Consider the following 26,093-nt stretch of genomic DNA (forward strand, 5'->3'; position numbering starts at 1 on the left):
TGAAATGATTCAGGTCTGAGGTGTTTAGTGTGAGCCTGGATCATGCCTTACGTGAAACTTTAAACCCAACATCTCGCCAACCTGTTCAGGTGAATGCTAAAGATCTAGTTACACTTATTGAAAAGAAGGTGTCTTCTCTCAGGGTCCTGGCAAAAAAAGTCATCCAGATGAACAGGTCATTGACTTCATGGCTGTTTGTATTTGTGTCCAAAATAGCTAACACGGTTGTCAATTTGGCTCAGTTGGTAGCACTCACACCTCTTAATCAGAAGGCCCACGTCAATACTTGAAACAAATATAGTCTAAGCTGACACTAAGTATTGTAAAGCTCTTTGAGATGTTTCAACATTCTGATACTCCAGTGCATTGCTGGACAAGTGCTAGATTTTAGAAGGAGCCATCCTACAATTGAAACATTACAGTAAGGTCCCATCTGCCCTTTCAGGTGGACATTACAAATTTCAGGACAGGAGTTGAAAAGCGAAGAGAGTTTTTCCCCATGTCCCACACAATAATCCTCCAGTTAAAAAAATGATCATTCACTTTCTGGTTGTTTATGGAACATTCTTCTCCATGTTTGCCTATTAAATACTTTATAATACATCCTTTGGTGCGCTTTGAGGCGTTTCTAGGCTACGATAAGGCATTATATCAAAGGCAGGATTATAGTTATTATGAAAAGGTGCCATAACTTATTTTAAGAAATCATTTACAAGCTATATAGTTCTCTGGTCAGGCCAGACCTGCATGCAGCTGTGGTTGCTGTTACATAAAGGAGGTGCCCAGACCCTAGAGGCAGTGTGTGGGAGAGCGATGAGGATGATCCCTAGGGAATGAGTTATTATGAGTAACGACTAGAGGACATGGCCTGTGATTGAGGGGGTTAAATTCAGAATGAATCTACGCAAACACTATTTCCCTGAGCGAATAGTGAACCTGTGGAACAGGCTCCCTAAGGAGACGGTTGAAGCAGGAAGTGTTGATTCTTTCAAACACAGATTAGATAGTTTTCTTTTAGGAAATAACATTATGGGAATAAAAACATAGGTAGTTTGGGACATTTGTGCATGCGATCACCAGGAAGGTGGAAGCGAACTAGATGGACCTTGGTCNTTTTTCGTCTAGCATTTCTTATGTTCTTATGACTAAACAAACAAACTAGGACTCTTCAGTCTTGAAAGGAGATATCTCAGCAGGACTTTATCAAATTTTAAATGTGAATTATAAAAGTAAATTCAGAACAACACTTTCAGATGTATCAAGTTAGCAGGACAAGTATAGGTTTAGATTTGCAAAAGGCAATTTAGCCAGGAATTTTTTTTAACCAAGAAGGTAATTAAGGACTGGAACAGGTTACCAGGAAGGGTTGTGGAGGCCAGGAACTGGACTCATTTTAAAACCAGCTTGATAAAACCAGCAATAGTAAGATGGTAGGATGGGTATTCTGGAAGAATGAGCTCAAATGGACCAAAGGGCCTTCTTTAACTGGACCAAGATTGCAAATCTTATGACGTGCTGGATTGCTTTGATTTAATTTTTTTCCTTGCTTTTCTTGAGAGACTCTCCAGACTATTTTTGAGCCTCTATTTTATTCAGAGGCCTGTTTATTGTCTGAGTGTTCAGCAAAAAGGAAGTTTTCAGCATATTCTTTTAGCCTGGCAAATGGCTAAAAAATGCATTGAAAACATATCTCTTTCACTTACAAAATATACAGTCAATTCACTTTGCAGGATATCCTGGGAAGCACTTTGAGACGTCTCAAAGATGTGATAAGGCACTATATCGAATGCAAGGATTATTATTAGTATATCTCCAAGGAAGTGGACACCTAGACTGCTACGCAAATGGTTTTGATTTAGCTTGCTGAAATATTCATTTCATCTTCAAGCTTTTCTGAGGAAACAAATATATTTAAATGAACCTCTATTGTTTCTTGTAGGTAGACAAAACTGGAATGATAAAGATAAATGGTAATAATAACTATCAAAATAAATAATCTGCAGTCTAGCCTACTGAAGTAACCTCAACACAAGAAAAATGAGCAATCGCCTAGGGGGTTGTCATTTTATTGCACAGTCATTGTGAAGGTTGGTCTTAATGTTAAAGAATGCCCAGTTGGCTTGACAATCAATATTGCGGTCTAATATGCGATAATTGTAAAAGGAATACTGAATAGCAATGCTGTGACAAATAGATGAGAGAAATGCAGCACACCAGCCTAGAGGAACCTGATTGCAATGTGATGTGCTTCCTGTGAGTGCACAAAATTCACAAGAAATTTCTATTTGCAGCTTCCTCTTGTAAATATTGTGGTTCAGACTCTATTGGGAGATTCTGACTTCCGTACTTTGTTAACTGAAGTATAGTTGGTTCAGAACATTCTACTGGTACCACAGTGCTACATAGAGTGGCAATATTTCTATCAGTTGACCAATTTGTCAAATTGACTGCTGGTATCCAATCCATGCTTACTGCTCTTCTGTTTGACATAGAATAATTGTGGCACTTTAAAGTTTAAAAGACATTGATGGAATTTGGCACAAGCCTTCCACAATTTAAAGCAATTCAGATTAAGTCAATCATTACAGTTGCCGGATACTAATGCTAGTCATTTGCCCTGTTAATGATTTCCCAAATATAAACCAGAAGATATATTTACTTCCCACGACTGTTTCCTCTTGCACTGTTTCAAGGAGAAGGCAAGGCTAGGAGGCGTACTTTTTGTTCAAAGCATTCTGCCTAGTTACAACAGTTGTAAATATATCACAGTTATAATGAGTAATTGTTGGAATTCTTCAATCCCTGGGTCTTGTCTCCAGTTTGAGGCTACTCTAGTTATCTCACTGGCAAAGGGGGAACTCAGTGCATCTTATAGAATGATAGATATTTACAGCATAGAAGGAAGGAGGCCATTCAGCCCATCAAGTCTGCACTAGATCTCAGAGCAAGATGTTTATTCAATCCCACTGCCCTGCCTTATCCCCAAACCACTTAATGGGGCTCAATTACTTGAACCAAAGCAACAGCTTTAAAGCAGCATAAGAACTGGCTGGAGCAGCCCATCCAAAAGAGAGCACAATAATAACAACTGTTGCTTTGATATTGAGCCCAATAACATTGAAACATCTCAAACAGAGTTCCAAAGAGGTGACTGTATTTGTAGGCGAATGCTGCAGTTAATATGTGCACTGAAATGTTCCACAAATGGCCTGGAGGTGAATGACCAATTTATCTGAAGATTATCTGAAGATGGCCAGGACACGAGAAGAAACTCCCCTCTGTTTTGAATCGTGTCAGTGGGACCTTTAATGTCCACCTGAATAGATGGGACCTCGGTTTAATATTTCCTCTGAAGAATGCTATGTCTGACATTACAGCACTTCACCAGCGCTGTACTGACGTGTCAGCTTAAATCAAATCCCTGATGTGGGACATGAACCACAAACTTCTGAGTCAGAGGCACGATTTCTTCCAGTTTAACAGTAACAGCTACTACTTTGAAGCCGGTATTCAATAATAAATAATAACAATTATCCTCATGGCGGGGAGAGAGATAAGCATGGTGTCCTTGGAGCTGAACTGGCTTGGTAATGGAATGTCGGAAATGAGTCAACCCTCTGTGATGGTCGGTGGAGTCCCACTCCCAGGCTCTCCGCAGTACTCCTACTCCAGGGCACAACTGATCACAGCCCAGTAGGACTTGGAGGGACAGACCCAGTCACAGGGATTCTTACTATTCAACTGCTGTTAACTCTGAAAACTAAAGCTCTCTTGGCCTCGTAGTGTTCCTTGCTAGTCCAGCAGTGGGACGTTTATCAGCCAATGTTTTCAATGGCAAGCTACAGTAAAACCTGTTAAAGCAACCACCTCTACTCAGCAACCACCTACTGTCAACAACCACCCTGGAACAATTTACCATAATAAACCACCTCAATTCAGCAACCACCTGTCAAATGCAACCAATGACCACTCTTTTTTGTTTGCCTTGTCAGTGTACTAACACTTGTTTCAGTGGGCAGTTCTAAGTGAATTTAAGTGAACTTATCGTTAATGCATTATTAATTTCCAATGGTCTATATGTAAAACTTCTGCTAGACTTCCAGCATATTTACCAACACTGCACTAAGCTGCCCACATGATGCCCACAGCTTCCTGCCACACAGTCCATTTGGAAATGATAGGCAGGCAAGTATACTGATCAGGACTAGAAAGCGCTCAGGGAAATTAAACTCACTTCTGTATGAAACTCGTTGGACGCAACAACCATTGCACACTTAAGAAGCTTGGCATGAATTTATTGACCATGCTTGAATCAACATAAATGTTCAAAATTATTCTTCACCAACATGAATCTCATTAAATAGAAAATGATTATGGACTTCTTCAGCAAACAGTAACGATTAGTATTTTGTCATTGATTTATTTATTTTATTAAAACTGCCTGTAGTTTGGTTTATGGATTCATATGTGCATTTTATTTTTCTATACACTTATACACTTAGAAATCGTACACACACCCTTACAAAAACGCAACTTTGATCCAGTCCCCTAAGTGGCTGTTGAAAACAGATTTGACTGTACACGGTTTTAGCTGGTTAGACTCCAGCAGTACCGCAACATGCACTCTGTGTCCCCACACCTTGGCTCTTGCTAACTACTGTGCCTTGTGCTCTCTGTTATTAGGCAAGCAGGATGCATTCCCCTGGGAAGAGAGTGCGCATTTCATACACTGGGAAATTTACATTTGTAGGTTTCATAGTTATGTAGATCTTGCTATCTAGTTTGGATACTCTTAATGGGTATTTGGATGTTTCAGACACGTGGTTGATCAAATAAAATTGTCTTTACCTTTAAATCCTTGTTAAAAAATCTCTTTAACCATGCCTTTGGTCAACCTTCTCAAACTCACCCTTCTTCACACACTACTTGGTAATCTAGATCATCTTTATGATGCAGTTTAACACGTTATCCTAAATAAAAGGCAGTACACGATGCAGGTTGTTTTTAACACTACCTTTAAATACCCTGGCTTTGAATGAACCAGATGGTTTGGATTTTCAGCTTGGGTCCTCAGATCCCTTCCTCCAGCCAGTGCGCCACATTCAGTTCCAACTACAGAAATTGCCAGTTATTTATCCAATGTGTTTGCATTCTGGTCATAACCAGAAGAAACAGAATTTCTGCTGGAAATTCACCAAACCAATTCACTCCCAGCCACCCCACTGACTAATCAGGCTGGGCAAGTCCAGGATGCACTGATGTGTGGAGTCCTGTAGCTCAGTGGTTGGCGAACTCACCTCGTAAGCGAGTGACCTGGGTTTGATTCCCGGCAGGGCGAAACCTTGGGCAAGTTTCCTTACTCCACATGCCTGATAATAATCCCTCAATAAAAAAAATAATTTGGTCACTCAATCCACAACTGTTTGTGGGACACTGCTGTGCACAATTGACTGCCGCGTTTATCCCACAAATATACAGTCAATTCACTTTACAGTATGTACGCTGTGAAGCGCTTTGAGATGTCTAGAAGATGTGATAAGGTGCTATATCAAATGCAACGATTATTATTATTATTTATGCAGTGACTGTGTAAACCACAGAAGCATGTTCTTGTCTTCATGAGGAATGTTCCAAAGAGCATTCAGGATTCAAATACAAGAAGTTGCAATTATATAGCGCCATTCACCCGGGGTAGCATTCCAGAGCGTTTCTTTCAGAGGGTTAATGTACGACTCTTTCAAGTCTTTACCTTTTTGCCCCTTTGCACTGCTGCTAATCTGCATGTGCATCATAAAGCAGGAAACGTTAAATCATAATAATCCTTACATTTGATATAGTGCCTTTCAGGTTGGGAAAATTTCAAAGGGCTTCACAGGATATATTGTAAAGAATGACTGTGTATTTGTAGACAAGCGCAGCAGCCAATTTATGCACAGCAATGTCTCACAGACAGCCAATAAAAGAATGACCAATTTTATCTGGGGGATTGTTGGTTAAGATACCAGGAGAAACTCCCTTGTCTTTTCAAGTAATGCAGTGGGATTTTTGACATCCTCCTGAACAACAACAACAACAATTACATTTGCATAGCGCCTTTCATGTCAGGAGGATGTCCCAAGGCACTGGACAGTCAGAGATCCGCACTCGAGCTGGTGGTTGGGATCAGGAGGGGTGGGGCCGGGGAAAGTTTGGGTAGGAAGGTGACCAAAGGCACCGTCGAAGAGGAGGGTCTTGAGACGAGTCTCGAAGGAGGCAAGGGAGGAGGTGAGGTGGAGGAACTGTGGGATAGAGTTCCAGAGGGTGGGGATAGAGGGGCTGAAGGCCTGTCCACCAATGGTGGAACGGCAAAGTGGGGGAACATGAAACAGGTTGGAGCCTGCTGAGCGAAGGGAACGGACAGGTTGGTAGGGGGTTAGGAAGTCCTAAAGGAAGGGAGGAGCAAGGCCATGGAGGGCTTTGAAGGTGAGGACCAGGATCCTGAACTATATCCTCTGAGTGATGGGGAGCCAGTGGAGTCAAACGAGGATGGGGGTGATGGGGTCGCGATGCCTTACATGGGAGAGGACAGTGGCTGCAGAGTTCTGGATGATCTGCAGCCTATGGAAGGAGGAGTTGGGGAGGTCGACAAGCAGGGAGTTTGCAGAGTCGAGCCTGGATGTGGTGAACCCATGATAGTCTCGGCGGCCTGCGGTGAGAAACAGTGGCGAAACAGGGCAATGTTGCGGAGGTGGGGAAAGGCAGAGCAGGTCATGGCACGGATTTGGGGTATGAAGGATAGTTGAGAGTCAAACAGGTACATGGCACCTCAGTTTAACGTCTCATCAGAAGGATGGCATGTCTGACAATGCAGCACAGCCCCAACACTGCACTGAAGTGTCTGCTTGGACTATGTTAATTCCAAGGCCTTGATTGGGCTTTAACCCACTGATATGGGATTTGAATGCACCCACCTTAAATGCATGCATGACCAGGACTAGCCCGGTCACCAAAAGGTATTTTACAATGTTATTATCTCATCTTCCAATACAGCACGCAGATTGGGCGTTTCATTGGCTTTAGTCATGATGCTTTAGTTTTGAAAAAAGACATTTGTGGCAGACAACAAATTGTGCAACAGTAAAGGTCATTCCTGTCCCTGAAAGGACACTCTGACACAGGATAAATCAAAACTAAAATACACTGAAATCTTTCATTACAAAGTGAAAGCACCAGAAGAATAGCTGTTGATTTGCCAGTGCTATGGTCGGTAGTTCCTGCCCAACATTAAAAAAACAACTTCAATCTTGTTGTAAAGCCAGTCAAATATTAAAATGTTGCTGCTCGCAGATGTGGTGCAATTGTATGTAAAATTACTTTTATTGTCAAGTGGCATAAGTGAGTGATGAATTCGTCCCAACACTAATTGGGTTTGTGAAACAAAGACTTTGTGTTCCATCAGCAGCTGCCAGTGATGAATGGGCCAATAAAATAAAGGTATTTATGAAGCCAAAGCCAGCCCTGCAGAGCAGCTTATGAGACTTGAGGGCTGCCACATACCCCACCCCCACCTCTCTCTGGATACAGACACACTCAAACCCTAGGGATAAATAATAATAATAATCCTTGCATTTGATATTGCACCTTATCACATCTTCGACACGTCACAAAGCGCTTCAGAGAATATACTGTAAAGTGAATTGACTGTATATTTGGTAGGCGGAACGTGGCAGCCAATTGCGCACAGCAGTGTCCCACAAACAGTCGTGGATTGAGTGACCCATTTTTCTTTCCCCGGATTAGATACAGACACTCACATCACAGAGATCAGATATAAATGCACTCACACCCCAGAGATCAGATACAGACTCACACTCCAAAAATTTGACACAGATAGAACCACATCACCAGGATTAATTACAGACAATGACATCCCAGAGATTGAATCCAGGGACTTTGTCCTATGCCAGAGAAGCAGAAATACAAACTCCAACACCAGATCCTTTAGCTTGAACCTTCTTCTATCTTACCTCAAGTGTCCCCCCTTCAAATTTTACCACTTTTTTAAAGACATTACATTCAGCGCCTCTACCTTCTAAAATAAATAAAGTGTCCGAATCCGAAATGTCCTGACTTCGTCCATGTATACGTCAATTTTATTTGACCTGAAAACACACACTGCAAGATGCTTTGGCTGTGTGACACATGCTTGGCAGTTACTCTAATGGACTGGATCATCAGTGAGGGCTTAGCATGCACACAATAACAGCCATAGAATCATAGAATCCTACAGGACAGAAGGAGACCATTTGGCCCATCCGTGCCTCTGCCCGGTCTTTGAAAGCGCTATCCAATTAGTCCCACTCCCCCGCTCTTTCCCTATAGCCTTGAAATTTTTTGTCTTTTCAAATAAATATCCAATTCCATTTTGAAAGCTATTGTCGAATCTGCTTCCACCATATTTCAGACAGTGCATTTCTGATCATAAAATCTCTCTGTGTAAAACCATTTCTCCTCATTACCCCTCTGGTTCTTTGCCTCTGGTTCTTTTGCCAAAATTCTATCAATTTTTAATTCAAAATAAAAACCATAGCATAACTGCTAGTGACAATTGCAAGACAAGAAATCAGTTCATTCCCAAGTCTCATTTACTGTTCATTAACGCAAAAAAAAGAAAAAGAAACAATTAAAGCACAATTTTTGTAGGTCGATGTATAGTACAACATTAATTCTAATACGGAAGTGCTGTGATGTGATCATTTTNAAAAAATACAAAGTCAAAGAATAGTGAATTTCACAGGCATTGTTCATCTTGCTCAATCCTGCTCAAGATCATGATGATTTTCTCTGTTATTAAAGTGAAATAAAATATTCATGCAGTATAGCTAAAGCTTTAAATTGCAGATAGCAGATGACATTTTAAATCATGTCTTTTGCCTTCCACAGTGGTTTCACATAGAAACCTGGAGATGCCATTCCAAACAACAGTTCAGTGTTTTCATAAAGATTAACAAATGTTTTCCAGTTTACCCACTTCTAAAGTGTTTTTGAAGCTACCATCAACAGGTATTGGCAAAGAGCCTGTGGACATTTCAATACTGTGCACTCTTGCATCAGATCAACCCCTGGACCTGACTGGAACAGTTATCAGATAGTGATATTTGTGTTTTTGCTGCATAAATCCCAGCATGCTGCATGGCAGAGGAACGCTAATGTGTAATTACACCAGATAATTCGCTGATAATTGAAGAGTATTTTGATTTATTGCACTATTGCTTGAATTGGAGTTACAATGTGTCTGTCTCCTAACATCTCCAGGAGTAGCTGTTGTTTCAGCAATCCAGCGGTGTATTCTCTAATATGAGTCAATCATTTGACAGACCATATACATATATATGTATAACTCCTTGTGCTTCTTATAATGTGATAAAAACCAAACCATCTGTAAAACATGGGGAATCTTGAACTATTGAATCATCTAATAAGCTGACATCGCCTTTGATATGCCTGATAACCTCCTCTGTGCAAACAGCAGGATAGTGACACATTTCAAGCAATTGGGGCTCAAGGTGTTATTTCTGTGTTGGAGTAATTGTTCAAAGGGGGAAAATAGCTAATTTCACCTTTGTTTGGGTGGAGTTATCAAGTAACCTGACAGGTTGTGCCAGTTCATCTCGCCCCACTCCTGCAACAGTCACATCAGTAACACATGATGTTACTCTTGCTAGGTGTAAAGTAGATGGCTTGGATTGTTTCTGGAACAATATAAACCCATGGTTTATTTCAAAGATTTTGGAATAGAGGATGACAGTTAGGATGTAGCTCCGAGCGTTTCGAGATGCCATCCAGATATTGAAGATACTATATAAATGCAAGTTGTTTTTGTAGTTGTTGTTGTCTCCTTGTACACCAGCGCTTGTGTCTCACCCTTACGTGTGAATTTCCACGAGTCACCTGCAGGTTGTGAGAAGTAGGAGCTGGTGTACAAAGATCTGGGCACTTACAGCTCTCAAGCTTCATCATCTTCAACACGTAGCTGTGTAGGCTCTATAACTAAATGTACAGGTCTGTGGTTGAGGGTACTGGGGATATAAATACATCATTTTCCATCCATGTTTGGAAATGCTTCAGCGGATGTGTCCTTGGCACAAGGCTGCATGCTTTCAAAACGAATAATAACAACTTCGGAGAGTTTTAAGGACAGGTCGGGTAGGTTGAGAAGGTCGGAACTGTGGAACAGAAGACCTCAGTGGAAGTCAAAGAGTATGGCTTCCGTCTTGGTGATGTTTAACTGCAGGAAATTTGCACTTATCCAGCTCCTGATGTCCGACAAACAAGCTGACAGAATATCAGAGGCCTGGGGGGTCACAGCTGGAGGTGGAAAAGTAGAGTTGAGTGTCATCCACATACATGTGGATGTTAACCCGATGTCTGTGGATGACATCACAGAGTGGGAGCATATAGATGAGGAGGAGAAAGGGGCCAAGGATGGATCTTTTGGGTACCCCACAGGTGACCGGGTGGAAGCCCGAAGTAAAGCCATTTGCAGAAATGTAGTGCTGGCGGTTTGTAAGGTTGGACTCGAACCAAGCCAGAGTGGTCCCACTGAGATGGATGATAGAGGACAGGTGGTAGAGGAGGGTGGCGTGATCGACTGTGTCAAATGCGGTGGAGAAGTCCAGGAGGACGAGGAGGCAGAGGGAGCCCTGGTCAAAGATAGAGAGGATATCATTTGCGACTTTCACGAGCGTTGTCTTGGTACAGTGCGCAGGGCGGAAACTGACTGGCGGGGTTTGAGTAGGGTGTGGAAGGAGAAGTGTGCGCAAAGTTGGTTGGCAACAACGCATTCCAGAGCTTTGGCAAGGAAGGGCAGGTTTAAGATAGGGCGGTAGTGCCAAGGTTGGAGTGATCAAGGGTAGGATTTTTAAGGAGGGGGGTGATGACCGCGGTTTTGAGAGCGAGTGGGACTGATCCTGAGGAGAGAGACTGTTTAATAGTGTCTGCTAGATGTAGGCAGAGACGGGGGAGCTGAGTGATCAGCAGTTGAGTGGGGAGAGCGTTGAGGCAACAGGTGGTGGGTTTCATTGTGGTGATGGTGGATGAGAGGGAGGAAGGAGAGATGGGGGCAAACAAATGTAGGACGGGGATCGAGGTAGGAGCTGAGGGTGGGGTGGGTGAGGGAGGCGGAATGGGGTTGGTGATAGACAACACGGGGCAGAGGGATAATGCTGCCAGGTGGATGTTGTTAATTTTAGAGGTAAGGAAGTTCATGACCTCTTCGCACTTGCCGTTAGATATGATGATTGGTGTTGCTTGAGGGGGTGCACGGGTGGGGGGGGGAGGGAGAATAGGATTTGGGAGTTATTGTTGGCTTCCAGTTTTTGGAGTTATTGTTGGCCTTTCCTTACTGCTTGATTACCATCAACAGAAAGGTGAATCTCAGCGCGAATCTTGTCCACTTTTATTGCCGTTTATCAGGATATTTGTACACATATATGGAAAATACGTACCACTCACCCATTTCCTGATCTTAGAATATTCACCAATGCCACTCCACACAGTTGGCACACTCTTCATTTCTCTCATGTTCATCATGATTTAGTACCGCCACTGCTCACTGATAGACTCCACGTCTGAACTTGGTGAGATATTCATTTCACAATGAGCAGCCTATTCTGCACGAGTTTACACTGGTTCGGTCTTGTCTTCGTCAAGATTTGTTCCTTGTTTTTTGAGGGTTAGGATTTTCAAGCGTTACTCTGAACAATTTGTACGTTTGCCTGATCAAACAATTTGCCTGATCTCCCATTCATTAATTATGCACATTTATATTGTGCACTAATATTGGTGAAGAGAGGAATTCTAGGCCTTGCAATACCCCCATGGCCTTGCTCTGTGACCTCTCTAACCCCATATCATCCTGTCAGCTCCCTCCGCTCAGTGGGCTCCAGCCTGCTCCAAGTCCCCCGCCTGGCCCACCTCACTATCGGCAGTCAGGTCTTCAGCCTTTCTGCCCCCATCCTTTGGAATTCCATCCCACATTTCCTTTGCCTTGCTCCCTCCCTTGCCTCCTTCAAGGCACACCTCAAAACCTTCCTCCACTACTACCGCGCCTTTGGCCACCCTCCTACCCTACCTCACTGATCCCAACCCCCCTGCTCAGGTCCAAATCCCTGACTGTCCAGCGCCTTGGGACATCCCCTAACGTGAAAGATGCTATACAAATGTAATTTTGTATTGTATTGTACTCTTGATGAGTTCATTCTTCAGTACAACAAAAGCAAGATTTAGGAGAAAAATCACAGAACATTTTGTGTAGTTGTGTAGACAATGGCACTTTTACTGCTAATGAACCACTGAACAGGTAGGAAAAGTTGGAATATGATCTGGGAATATTGTAAACGTAACAATTTTTCCCGCAGAAAATGTTTTATTTCCTCGAAATTGCACTTGGCCAAACATTTTCCTTACAATTACTTTGGCTGTCAGCAGCTTCATTTACAGAGGTGCAAATCTAACCAAACATACTCACACATCACAGTAATGAGGCCTTACAGGCATTGCTTAGTGATCCAGACATGTCAGCCAATCACTCATTCTGAGGGACTCAGTTGCCCTTGGATTTCATAAATGGCACTCGACCTTGGAGGATGACAACATAAGAGGTGCAATCAAAGCTCTGATTTTTGTCTGCAAGAAGTATGTTGTTGTGTTAAGCACTCTGAGATGCTGCCCCGCAATATAAATGCAAGTTGTTGTTGGGTGTTCGTGTATTGTAATTTGAGGCCCAGTCAGGAGCATAATTTAAAGTTTCATATCATTACCGTAAGATTTACTAGAATATCAACCCGCATTGGCTTACAGCGCAGTCAGCACAACAGAGCCTCTTGGAGGGAGGGATGGAGGGGAAATAGACTCATTGGCAGGAAGCACAGGGTACTGAGGATGGAGAGAAACACTGGAACTGGAGAAGATCATTCAACAAGTTCCATCAGTTCTAGATCTTGGCAGATCTTTTAATGTCACTCCTCACCCTTAATACTTCTGTGACACCAGTCTCCAATTATCTCTCTTCTGAACATCCCTATTGATTCCGCCTCTACAGCTTTCTGGGGCAGAGCATTTCACATCCTCATAACCCTCTGTGTGAAGAAATGCCACCTGACCGCAGTTCAAACAATCTTTGTTCTGATTTTAAAGCTGTGACCCCACCCCTACCCCTACCCCCACCCCTCCCAGAAGGGGGGATCCTTCTATCAGAGGAAAAGAGTCACCCACCATCTGCGTTTCCCCATTCTCTCTCCCATCACAAAGCACAGGCCTCTCTGCTTTCAGAAATATCTGGATGCACAAGATAAATATATTTTTACAGTTTATTTTCCATTCAGATGACCAGCTATTCCAAAACCAGTTTGAAATGAGGAACCAAATGTTGACATTTACATTAACGCTAGTGAATCAGTGGCCACATTTCATGTAGGGAAGCTGAGGGCAGGAATGTTACCTGACAATGAAAGCAGCAATGATGGTCACAAAGCAACAGGTAAACAAGAGGATGAGAAGGGACACCCAAGAGAGAAGAGATAGAAAGGGTAGATATAAAGAAAACAAAAATGCAGACGGGAAGCGAGGAGAGAAATGTTGCAGAGGAAGAATGAAACAGCAAAAGAAGCAAATGAGACAAAGAGGCCAGAGTAAGTGAAGTGAGAAGTAACATAAATGAGACATTGTAACTTTGGATCAATATTTTATTCATTGGAGCCCCGTAGCTCAGTGGTTAGAGCACTCGCCTCGCAAGCAAGAGACCTGGGTTTGATTCCCTGCAGGATCAAATGTTGGGCAAGTTTTTTTATTCTATAAGCCTAATAATAATCCTTGAGTTTGATACAGTGGCTTATCATTTTGTCAAAGTCTCAAAGCACTTCACTGGATCATATAGGATATTGTAAAGCCACGTGGCTTTGAGTATATTGTGGGCGAATGCGGTAGTCAATTTGTACACAGCAATGTCTCACAAACTTCCATGTTGAGGTTGTTGACCAAGGCACCAGGATAAACTCCCTTCTCTTTAACAGGCTTGGGGTTAAGGAAAAATGAAGACGTATAAATGAGTATCAAGATTTTATATAGTCTTAGCATTAAGACCGTTCTGTCTTAAAATTTTAAGATCACTTTGGAATTTTGTGGAGTCCTGTAGCTCAGTGTTTAGAGCATTCGCCTCGCAAGTGAGAGACCTGGCTGGGTTCGATTCCCTGCAGGGTGAAACGTTGGGCAAGTTTCCTTACTCCACACGCCTCTGTTTACCTAGCAGTAAGTAGGAACCCGGTTGTTAGTCAAATGGCGGATCACCTTTCCAGAGTTAATAATTCCTTCAATTTAAAAATAAGAAGAAGAATAAATTGGTCACTCAATCCAAGACTGTTTGTGGGACATTGTTGTGCGTAATTAGCTGCCGTGTTTCGGCCACAAAATATATAGTCAATTCATTTTACAGTATATTCTGTGAAGCGCTTTGAAGATGTGATAAGGGGCTATATCAAATGCAAGGATTATTATTTATTATTATTAAAGTGACTACCAAGAGATGATGCATTTCCATCCCCAGTCTTCTCTGAGGCCGCGGTGCCCAGCCAGGCAACAGCAGCAGCACTGTTACAATTAATGTAAGTGCCTTAACCTAGGTTAAGGTAGATGCAAGGTCATAAAACAATAGAACCACAGAAATTTAAATCATTCTTGACATTTCACATCATCAAGAAACTCAAAGCGGTTCACAGAATTTACCATGTAGTGTATTTAAGTGTAGTGATTGTTTATTTTGTCCATGAACGTAGAAATCAATTGAACACAGTGATGCCCTACAAAGAGCCATAGAGTGAATGATGGATTTTATTTAGGGGATTGTTGCCAGGACACTGGGAGAAACTATTCTCTTTTCGAATAGTTGAGTGACCACATTTTTTTTAAAGGATTATTATCCCCGGAAAAACGATCCATCAATTGACTAACTGGGTTCCTGCTTAATACTAGGTGAATAGAGGTGTGTGAAGTAAGTGTGAAACTTGCCTAACATTTCGCCCTACCCAGGAATCAAACCCAGGTCCTCTCACATGTGAGGCGAATGCTCCAACCAATACTCTACAGGCCTCAACAATTGAGGACGGAGAGAGAGCAGAGTCTGTAAACTAAAAATAAAGTTGAAACCTCATTAAAATTCAGAATGGGAAGTGCTGTTTGTTTTATTTGAGAGATGTCACACAATAACCATGAAAACATGGTTTCAGACTTTGGTCTGTTTGGCCTTGTCTACCTGCAGTGAAATAAGCAGGGAACAGAGTCAAAGTGCAGGAAGAAATGAATATAATTCAGGAGGATGGAGTAATTGAGTAACAGTATTATTTTACTGTGACAAACACATTGCTGTGCACAGTAAAATCATTACAATCATTTAACATGTAACAGGTGTCAGTTTGGCTCAGTTGGTAGCACTCTCACCTCTGGGTCAGAAGTTTGTGGGAACTATAACTGGGAACTAGACCTCGTGGTCTGAGCTGACCCTCCATTGCTGTGTTGGGGGAGTGCTGCATTATCGAAGGTGCTGTCTTTTAAACTGTGGAACCACACTATACTGGAAACAAGATACATCCACACTGGCTTCCACAAGCTTATAAAAAGCCACCTTGCAGTTTGTGAAGGACTTGACGTCAGTGGAGCTACTTGCGTACAGTGCACATGCCCGACATCGAGGAAGTGATGTTTATCTGCACATGAGTGTGTTAGAGGCAACTGGACGCTCTGAATGGTGGCCATTTATTCTCACTTTATCTTATGCACCTACACCAATGTGTTGTACCAGGTTGCTCTGTATAATCTAACATTGAATTCCACCATGCCACCAGGCCTCCATTACAGCATTCAATTTGTTCATCCGCACAACACACAGTCAATGACCTTTAAAGTATATCCTGTGAAGTACTTTGAGATGTCTTCCAAACACAATACACCAAATGTAAGGAATATTATTATTATTAGTCACTGTCCAGTAGCCAAGAAAGAGTGGGCAGGAAGCTTTCTCTTTACTTCTGTCAATGCCACTTTGTGAATAGGAGACATTTGCAAGAGTAGCCTGTGCTGACTCACCAATCAATGTTCTCTCTGTCTATATTTCAAGGATGCATACAAATTTTCTGTTGAATGTTGCTGTCTTTTTCTTTCTCTTTACATGTAGCCTATGAATGAAGGCTCAGGGGCACGTAGACCGATAGGCCTCCTGGGTACTATGACAAAGGTGGAGGATAATAGTACCATTGTATGCATTGAAACAGGCATACACCACAGAAAAAGACCATTTGGCTCATCGGGTCAGTGCTGATATTTTTCTCCACATGAGCCATCTAAATCAATCCCACTCTCCTCCTTGCTGACCGCATACACTGTAATATTACTCTTTTTCAAACATTTATCTCATGTCATTTTAAAAGACGCAACTACATCCCTGGCACTTCCTCCCCATCAGAAAGCTTTGGGAGCAAGTCAACTTCCTATGGCTTGTTGGTATTCCTTGCTTAACTGTGACATCTTTAAAAGCACCTTCTCTAATTCCCACACTCTGGTGGATTCCACTAAACCTCACACTAATGACAATAAAAAATAAATCTCCTAACATATTGAATTCAGGCCCCAGTAAGACTGATTTCACAATGAGAGTAAACAGTTATATCAAAAAGAGGAAAATGACAATAAGATGACTGCCAGAAGGTGAATGATAAGAGTGGAAACTTTTGTTTGGTCAGCCGGGTGTCCAACATATGAGAAAACCAATCATTACGCTTAAGCATATCCAAACCAAACTAAGAATTCCACGTGTATATGCCACATATGCATGGAAATGCACTCGCTCGCTCCCTGAAGGGATGCTTACCTAACTTTGGGAAAAACTACACCCAAGGTGGCAAGAGGCAAACCTAGGACCATCCTACCCAATGGCGCTTTAGATTAGGCGTGTCAAACATAAACCGGTGGGCCGCTAGTGGCTCTTGGGATAATATTTGGTACCAGGCCCATTCATTTCTAAAATATAATAATATAATAATAATCCTTGCATTTGATATAGCGCTCTTCATGTCTTCTAGAAAAGTATTGATATACTGTACTTTCCTGGAATTTTTCTTCAAACCAACCTTCCTCTTTTTAATATAAGACGTATATACACTATTGAAACCTTTACATTCTGCATTGCATGAATGACATTCCCATTAAGCCAAAGACAACTCACATTAAGTATGCAATATATTATGTATAACTTCTTTGTGATCCGGTCCACCAAGTGAACAATGTTAACTTAAATGGCCCTTGTGGCCAGATGAGTTTGACACCCCTGCTTTAGCTTGAGGGTTAACAGGAGCTGAGGGGGAAGAGTCCCTGCCCCCTGTGACTGGTCTGCCCCTCCAAGTCCTACCAGAGAGCCAGGCTGGTTAGTCTATTATCAGCCATGCCCCAGAGTACTGCAGACTCACCTGGCTCAGGAAACGGACTATCAAGACCAACACAGAGGGCTGGCTCCATTCTGACATTCTGTTGGCAAACACGTCAACTTAGAGCCAGGTCAGCTCTAAAGAGACCCAGTTTACCTCCTCCCCTTCCACCCCCAAGAAGGACAGTCACTCACGGATAGCTGGTAGCTTGCAGTGCTTAAATAGTCTGATTGGGAAAGAGTTAACTGTTCTTGTTGACTGTACACAACACAGCTTCATCACCTGACTGAATGTTTGATGGGAAACCTGAAGTACTTCCCAGGATCAGATGGAGTTTAATTATCTCTTGACCTTCGTTGACCACAGTAGAGTTTTTGTTACTATTTTATTTTATTGTAGACAGCCATGGACTAATGAAGGATCGGGGTTGTTTTTCTCTCTGGGTGAAAGGTCAAGCTCCGTGGGACAACTTTGGCAAAAAGAGCATTTGAAGATTACAAGCAACATGTGACTAGTCTCAGGTGACTGGTTGTGGTTCAGTGTTAGATCATTAACCGTCCTTGTTTTCTACAATCACACACTTTGGTAATTGGGAAATTTGGTTGTAGCTGAATATCAGAGGCCTTACATCTTTATAGTTCTGTTTCCTCTGGTCACAGTGAGAGGTTCACCTAGTTATTAAAGGTGAGTTCCCTATCTCTGATTACTTAAAACAAGTGGTGTGACTTCCTCTGCTGTTTAGTTCTAAATAGCCATGGCATGAGCGTAAAACCCTGGCAATGTAAGTTTTCGGTTTATTGTTAAAGAAGCAACAGGTTATATTTTGTGTGCAACAACAACAACTTGCATTTGTATAGCGCCTTTCATGCGGGGCAGGGTCCCAGAACACTTTGACAACAACAACTAACATACAACAAATTACATTGCTATAGCGCCTTTCGCATCAGAAGGATATCCCAAGGTGCTGGACAGTCTGGGATTTGGACCCAAGTTGAGGGTTGGGATCAGGAGGGGTGGAGAGCAGGGAAGATGACAAAGCCTGGTCCAATAGGAAGGTCTTGAGACGTGCTTTGAAGAGGCAAGGGAGGAAAAAGGCAGTCGCACCATCATTAAATGGTGAGCAGAGCAATTAAATGCTATCACATACGTACAGGCAAACAGTATTAATGAAATGTCGCTTGACACATTTATTACGTAAACTCAACTCGATCCTTTAGCATATAGCCACCACAGTGCTGGGGAACAGCCTGGATTTTTTTAAGAAATAAATTTCCAACTTGAAATGCATTAAATGCCCCCTCCCTCCCTCTCCACTTTCACAACCTAGCCAATACTTACCTATCTGACTGAACTTTTGGTCATCTTTCTTTCCACTCCCCCACTCTTTTCAGCTTCCCCCACCCCTGGCTTGAACACCCAGCTCGCAGTGTTAAGTGCTTTGAGATTTCCTTCTGACCTGAAAGGGGCTGCATAAATGTAATTTGTATTGTAAATTCTATAATTAATGAAATAAAGTAGATATTTTCGAGCAAAACGAATGTTTGAGCAGCTGAACAAGCAGTGGGCTCAAACTCGGAATAGAAACGATTAACCCAGTATACATTTTGTTCTCTAATGATATGGAGGTCACTGCTGGCCAGAATTGCAAGTCGATGATAACATTGGATTGTTTTATTTACTGACTGGACTGAAACCAAACAGGAAAATAGTTGCCCTCACCTGTTCCATCTCTTTGATTTTTAATTGAGATGCCTGAGTCGAAACTCATTTTTCTAAATTTGGTGACAAATCTTAAAAATAAAGGGGTAAAACCAGCAGGTATTTGTTCCTCAATTCATTTCCAACACAGGGAAAGGGTTAAAAGAATATTGAAAACATTTCCCCACTGCCTTTCTGAAATGTCCTGAAAGTGGGTATAACTGGTAAAGCCAGAAAACACATCCATTAAATATTTGCCAAAAAACAATCAGTGACTGGTTCCCATGTCATTGGTTCCCATGTCAGTGCATGAAAGCACAAATGGACTTCTTATTTTAGGTCAACAGATCTGAAAGAATAATATATCAACTGGTTTTCAGTGTGTTTTCGGATTCCTAAATCTTGCAGATGGCCATTAAAACCACCCACATACCCTAACCTGAATAGTGCAATAAACTGAGTGTTAAAGCACTAGACAATGGGACAATTTGTTTTTTCACAATGTCTCCAGGTGCACAGGGCCAGGGACACGCTCTATATGCTGTTCCTTCACACACACACTGCATTAAATAGCAGGAATTTCTGTAGAAGCACTTGAGACTGCAAACATAATTGAAACCATTAGTATATATATTTGTTTGCTAACAAGAGAAAATACTTGACATATCTAAATCTTGGAACTATTAGGGAACAAAATTCTGTCTGGATAACTGCAGTAAAAAAAGAATAAATATAATTTGATGAATTAATTGATATTTTTAAGAAAGATAAGAATACTAGGACAAGAAGACACTAATTGTTGCTGGTTTAGTCTGTGGAAAATGCAATGCAATTTTGACAATTATTTTAATAAAATTTTCCTAATGATTTCATACTAGAAAGCACTGAATATTAATAACTTACAATTCATATTGCACATTTCATGTGAAACCAAATGACTCAGTACATTTAACAATATGCAATTAATTGGAGGTTAAGAATTACAATTAAGAAATGAACAGATAGACGCGGCAACTGACCTGCTCCACAAACTTCCCATAAATCTGATTCGAACAGAATGGCAGGGACCAACCATGGCCAGATTAAGGGATCTGGGGGCCCTAAACCAGGTCATTTAGAGGCCCTCTGTACTGTGCATGCAACTGCTGGGGTGGGAGGAGCGGGGGCATGGGCCATTAGTGGAGCCACCTCCCATCTCTCTGCACTGCCTCATACCCTCATCTCCCTCTCTCTTCCCATCACTCTCCACTCTGCACAAAATTGTAGAAAGATTCAGAGTTGGGGGGTAAAAGCACCAACCACATTTGAGGCCCCCTCAGATCTTGGGGCCCTAAAACATGGTTTACCTAGTTTATTGGTTAATCCTACCCTGGGTCTAATTTACGTTATTTGTTAAATGGATTTATTACCAAGCAATTCCGTTGGAATGAGTCCCTCATCGACCTTTCGGAACTCCACCCCACGGGAATTGCATGGCAGCAGCGTTTCCGCGGGTTGGCACAACGTACTTGTGATGATCGGAAAGTTTCCTCATTGAGGAATCCCATCAAGAAATACGGCAAACTAGGGCGCTTTGCACGTTAATACCATTAATGGAAGTGTCATTACAATATAATTATTTCACGTATGCTAAATTGTCCGGATTTACAAAATACACATATGACGTTACCGAGGAGTACTGCTCCCCACCCCCCCATACCCCCATGATCAGTGCTCTCCAATAAACCCATCAGGCAGCATTACTGCTGTGGATCAGTGGGATCTATTAATAATGAGCAAATATCCAGCATCAGTCATCACACCACCACCAACAACAACAAATTGCATTCCACCGCCTTGCAACATCTTCCCGATGTGAAACAGCAACAACAACAACAAAATTACATTTATAGAGCGCCGTTCACGTCGGGAGGACTTCCCAAGGCGCTGAAAGACGCTATATAAATGTAATTTGTTGTCGTTGTTGCATCGGGAGAACCGAAACAGTATACGGTCCTGGTGGTCCTTTTCTCTGGGCAAACAGAGTTAAAAAGAGGTTTGGCCAAGCATATTTTTATTGTGTGAAGGCAATGAGTGCACCCTTTAACTACCCCTCAACTATCATTATTTTTTTGTGGGAGGGAGTGCTATGGGAAGCAGGGGGACTTTAACTAGAGAGTCTGGAGTTGTATCAGCTGCATTTGAAATTTCCAGTCTGGACAACAACAAAGATGCTTTTACCTCTGGGTACAAACTCCAAGAAGGAGTCAGTCAGCACAAGCCCAGGCAACGGTAACAGCAAACAGCAGGGAATGAATAGAAAAAAAGAGCAGCACTCTGCAGAAATTGCTGCAGAGTGAGCAAGCAAAACCAGAACGATTTGATTCACCTCTTGGCTCCAAGATCCATTGAGAAAAGATAATTTAAAGAAAAAGTTACCTGCGCACATATGTCCAGGGCAGAGTTTCCACCTGTGCATTCACTGTCGGACTTCATCCAGACCCTGCAAATCTCACTGCAGCAGCATCTCTGTCCCCTTTTTTCTCTCTCTCTCTCTCTCTCTCTCAGCTTAACACCCTCTCCCCAGCAGATGAAGCTCAGACTGGATGCTCCTCTGGTGAAGTTGGGTGAGAGTGGGTCCAGTGAGCAATGATGCTGTGTGGTGAGGACAAGGGCAGGGAAAAGGGGGGGAGTGTTGGGAGACAGGGGAGGGGAGGGAAGAGAAGGAGACTTACTTTGCTCTGATGGCACAGAGAAGGCTGCATAATTCATTCAACCAGATGAGAGTTCCCTTACCCACTAAGTGTACCCAGGCACTTGCAGGCTGTCAAAAGCTTACTGACACCTCCCCCTCTTTTTTAAAAAATATATTCTTTTTTTTAAAAAAACAGAAAAGGCAAGCCCTGATCCTAAAGGACTTTGTCTGCTGGGGAAATAAGAGACGAGAAGAAAAGCTTGACACAGACAAAGAAAGGAAAGGGTTTGTTGGCAGAGGAACACCATAATCCAGGCAGTTTTCAATTATTTGCTAAAGCTTCTTTTCTGTCTGATCGCCTGTCTCTGGCTCTGTCTCCCACGTCAATTGCTGAGCGAACAGTAAAAAAATTGACAACGATTTTTATTCATTTCTTGTCTGCAAGATCCATTTGCCAAGATCATTTTTTTTTAAAAAAGTGTGAGCCTCCCAAATTTTGTGCATTGTCTTCTGTGTCTGCAAAAAAGGTCTGCCAAAGGGAACTGATTCCTTTTCCATTTGTTGCTCTTGCTGCTGTTCTCATAATAAAACACATTTAAACGTCATTAACTGCACCTCGGCCTGAATACTGAGAGTGCTATAAAAATGATAAGCTTTTGAGGAGAGAGAAAAAAAGACATTAAATTGAATGAAGGTTTGCGTTCAGGATTATAATTCTATTGTAACCAGGCAGAAAGTCACTTGGACATCCAATTAATAGACTGTCTTGTTCCTTTGTCTCCTCAATAAATCATTATCTCCCTCCATGCATTAAAAAAGGGCCACTGGTAACCTTGTCGAAGAGTTCGCCATTCCATCAATCTATCTCCTGAATTTCCATGTGTAGGTGGCAGGTTTTCGCATCTGTCAGACACCCGGCTGACCAAAAAGAAATCGAAGAGTTCTGGTCCAGACTCAGGTGTGTTTTGGTCCAGCACGTTAGGATATCTTCCCAACTTGAAAAGGTGCTATACAAATGTAATTTGTTGCTATTAGTCTGGAACCTCTCCACTGCCATCATTGCAAGCAAAAGGCTAGTGCACGTTTGTGCTATGGGGGTGGGGGGTTATGTCTGTTACAGTCCAAACGTTTTGAATCATGCAAAAGAAAAAAATTATGTTAGATGTTGTCATTCTTAATGCAAACGTGGCGATCAGCAAATGGATCTGCCACACAGGGTAAACAGTGTGGTTTTCGCGGATTGGAAGTTGTTGTGCTGATTGTGGCATTGGCTGTCAAATTTAATGAATTATCCCGCTGACCGTAAAAGGTAATTTTTTTGAGGTCAGAATTTTGCTGACCGACCTTGCATCGAATTTTTCAGGATTTCTCTCAGTTGAAAAACAGTCCAAAAGTGAATTGCTGGCTCCAACACCTGCAAAGCAGCCTTCAATGGTGTTCGGAAGTCACAATGGTTTTATTATTTGATATTTATCATTATTATTAATAATATTTAATATTATTTGTGTATTTATTATTATTTCGCAGATTTTACTGTGTATTTGGAGGCAAGCAAGGCAGCTAATTTGCAGACAGCAATGTCCCACATTCCCAAATGAATGACTAATTATATCCAAGGGTTTGTTGACCAGGACTCCAGGAGAAACTCCCCTCTCTTTTTGAATAATTTCCATCTAAATAAGCAGACAGAACCTTGGTTTGACATTGCATCCAACAGACAATAAGGCTCATGACATTTCACAACTTTTATGTTACTCCTCATGAAGCACAAAAATATAAAATCCTTGGACTTTCAAAACCTTCATATATCCATTTAAGCACGTTATTAGAAACAAAAAAACACAAATTACACTTTAACAAAATGCCCCACGATAAATCTTTTGAGACGAGACAAATCACCTTCTCTTGAGTGGGCATATTATCATCAGTAGATAGTTACAGTTTCTGCTGCTGCTTCTACTAAAATTGACAGTCTACCTATGAGAAACGTGTTGTCACTAGTGTTCAGGTGCTTTATACTTGAAAGGTGTAATACCGCTGGTAGTATATGGTCAGGCTGAAGCTTTTATAAAGCTGTGTAAAGCTCCTCAGAGGGAGATCTACAGCACAATAGATGCTTTGTATGGGGAGCTGAAGGTGGCACTTCTTCTGTATGGTTCACTAGTGGGCGGAAGGCTGAACCATTCCCAGGCTTTTGGCTCTGCTTTTGTGAACTCGACCACTGGGAATTGTTCATGAGCAGCCACAATTGATTTACTTTTCAATTCCTCGCTGTCCCCATGAGGGAAGTGTCTAGCGTATTCTCTGCACCATACTCAGAGGCTCTGACGATCACATCAGCCTGGCACTAAGAGGACTTTAAGGAAGTTCTAATGGGCACAGTCAGTGAACTGTGACGAGACTGAGTTGTTGCTCTTGGACGAAACTGCTTCTGTAACTGCAGCGTGAGGGACTGCCGCTGGGAGTTTTGTAATTGTTCTAATTGTGACAAACGTTGACTCACTTATCTTTCTCCATAGATGCTGCCTGACCTGCTGAGTTTTCCCAGCTCTCTCTGTTTTTGCTTCAGATTTCCAGCACCTGCAGTATTTTGTGTTTTGATTAATTTCCGAAGTACAGTGTCAATGTGTTGTGACAATGGTACCACCTTTCTTCCACAACTTCTTCCTTATAGTTTTAGAAACATTGGAAAACAGAAAGACGAGGTCGTTCAGCCCATCCAGCCTGTTTCATCAGTTTATTATAATAATACTACTAATAATTATTTATTAGATCTTGGTCGATATTTTAGTCCCAATTTCCTGCCATTCTCATAATATCCCTTTGTATCTCCAAACCAAGCATCTGTCTCTGCCTCTCTGTATAGGACTTCTTTATACTTCTCAAAAGATTGACCAAAACCTAACAATGAAATGGGAAAAATATTTCTCACACCATTTGAATCATTGTCAACACTGTTTTTTTCTAAACACCAGAGATACTAGAGGATTGGTAGAGAACTTGTGGTTAAAAACATGTCCTTATGACCTCTCCTTAATGGTGGCTTTCAAATTGAATACACGCATATGACATTGAGAGAAGTTCTTCCTCTAGCCATTACAGAATGGGAATGCTGCCATCTTTCTTTCTAATATAGTGAAGACNTTTTTTTTATTCCACCTGCATGGCAGAATGTTATAATTTATTTTTAAAATACTTTTTTTTAGATGACTTCCTAGTGAAGAAGCAAGAAATCTGCCCTCTGTTTGTCAGCCTGAGTGTCAATCCAGACAAAGGGTGCAAACCTCACTGCCGGTTTGTGGGATCCGGGTTTATTTAATTTCTTGTTTACTATAAAACCCAGTATCGTGCTAAATGACCATCAAAGACTGCATAACTGTGTGTCATCCTAGCTCAGTTGGTAGCATTTTCATCTCAACGTCAGAGCGTGCAGATTAAAGACCAAACATGGGGCATTGAACTCATAGGCTGACAATCCAGTACACTACTGGAGGAGTGCTGCATTGTCAAAGGTGCTATCTTTAAGATAGACATTAAACTGAGGTGTAGTCAGCCTAATCAGGTGGACTTTAAAGATCTCATGGCACCATTCAAAAAGAAAAGGGGTTTCCCTTGGTGTCCTGACCAACAATTCCCCAAATTAAAAAGTAGATATTCAGTTTGTTATGCGCGAATTGGTTGCCAGTATTTCCTACAAAGTACACAGTCCTTACACTTTGCAGTGTATCTTGTAAGTGTAAATACATCTTTGGGATATGAAAGGTGCTATAATATATAAAATATAAAGATTATTATTGTATTATATTATCGGTGAGTCAAACTCCATCCCCATGGACTTATACTTGTGCATGTCACCATTGAGAAAGATTTTCAGAGGGGTCTACCACTCAGCTATTCATTGCTATCAATGTCATAATTGTCAAATGGACCACAAATCTGCCTTCATTATTAGTCCATCTGGCTCAGTGTAGCAGGAAAATATTTCACATGTTGTCCCACTGCCTGCAGTAATGCCATTGGTCCTATATCACACGGCAATACACGAGACAGGCAGAACAGAAAGATTCTGACATCAAAAGAACTAAACCTTTCAAAGACCTGTCACAAGAATTGAGTCTTCCACCACAAATTTTCTTTTCTGTGATGTTACTCACTATTATTCAGTGACATTGATATTTTTGAAACACTACCCTTCTCTCTTCTCAGCTGTCTCCACACCTCAACTTGTCTGTCCCGAATACATTGCACAGGAAAGCTCCTCCATCTGGCAG

General features: G+C 41.8%; 1 protein-coding gene across 1 annotated transcript in view; it reads right to left on the reverse strand.

The window, feature by feature from the left end:
- marchf1 (E3 ubiquitin-protein ligase MARCHF1) overlaps positions 1-21,706 on the reverse strand; it is a 97,789-nt gene extending 76,083 nt beyond the window's left edge. The window contains exon 1 of the mRNA XM_007899178.2: positions 21,567-21,706. Within this exon, the coding sequence (XP_007897369.1) occupies positions 21,567-21,623 (57 nt within the window). The 5' untranslated portion in view covers positions 21,624-21,706. The remainder of the gene's footprint in view (positions 1-21,566) is intronic.
- Positions 21,707-26,093: the final 4,387 nt, after the last annotated feature.

This window comes from Callorhinchus milii, unplaced genomic scaffold, assembly GCF_018977255.1.
Source record: "Callorhinchus milii isolate IMCB2004 unplaced genomic scaffold, IMCB_Cmil_1.0 Scaffold1, whole genome shotgun sequence".
NCBI lineage: Eukaryota > Metazoa > Chordata > Chondrichthyes > Chimaeriformes > Callorhinchidae > Callorhinchus > Callorhinchus milii.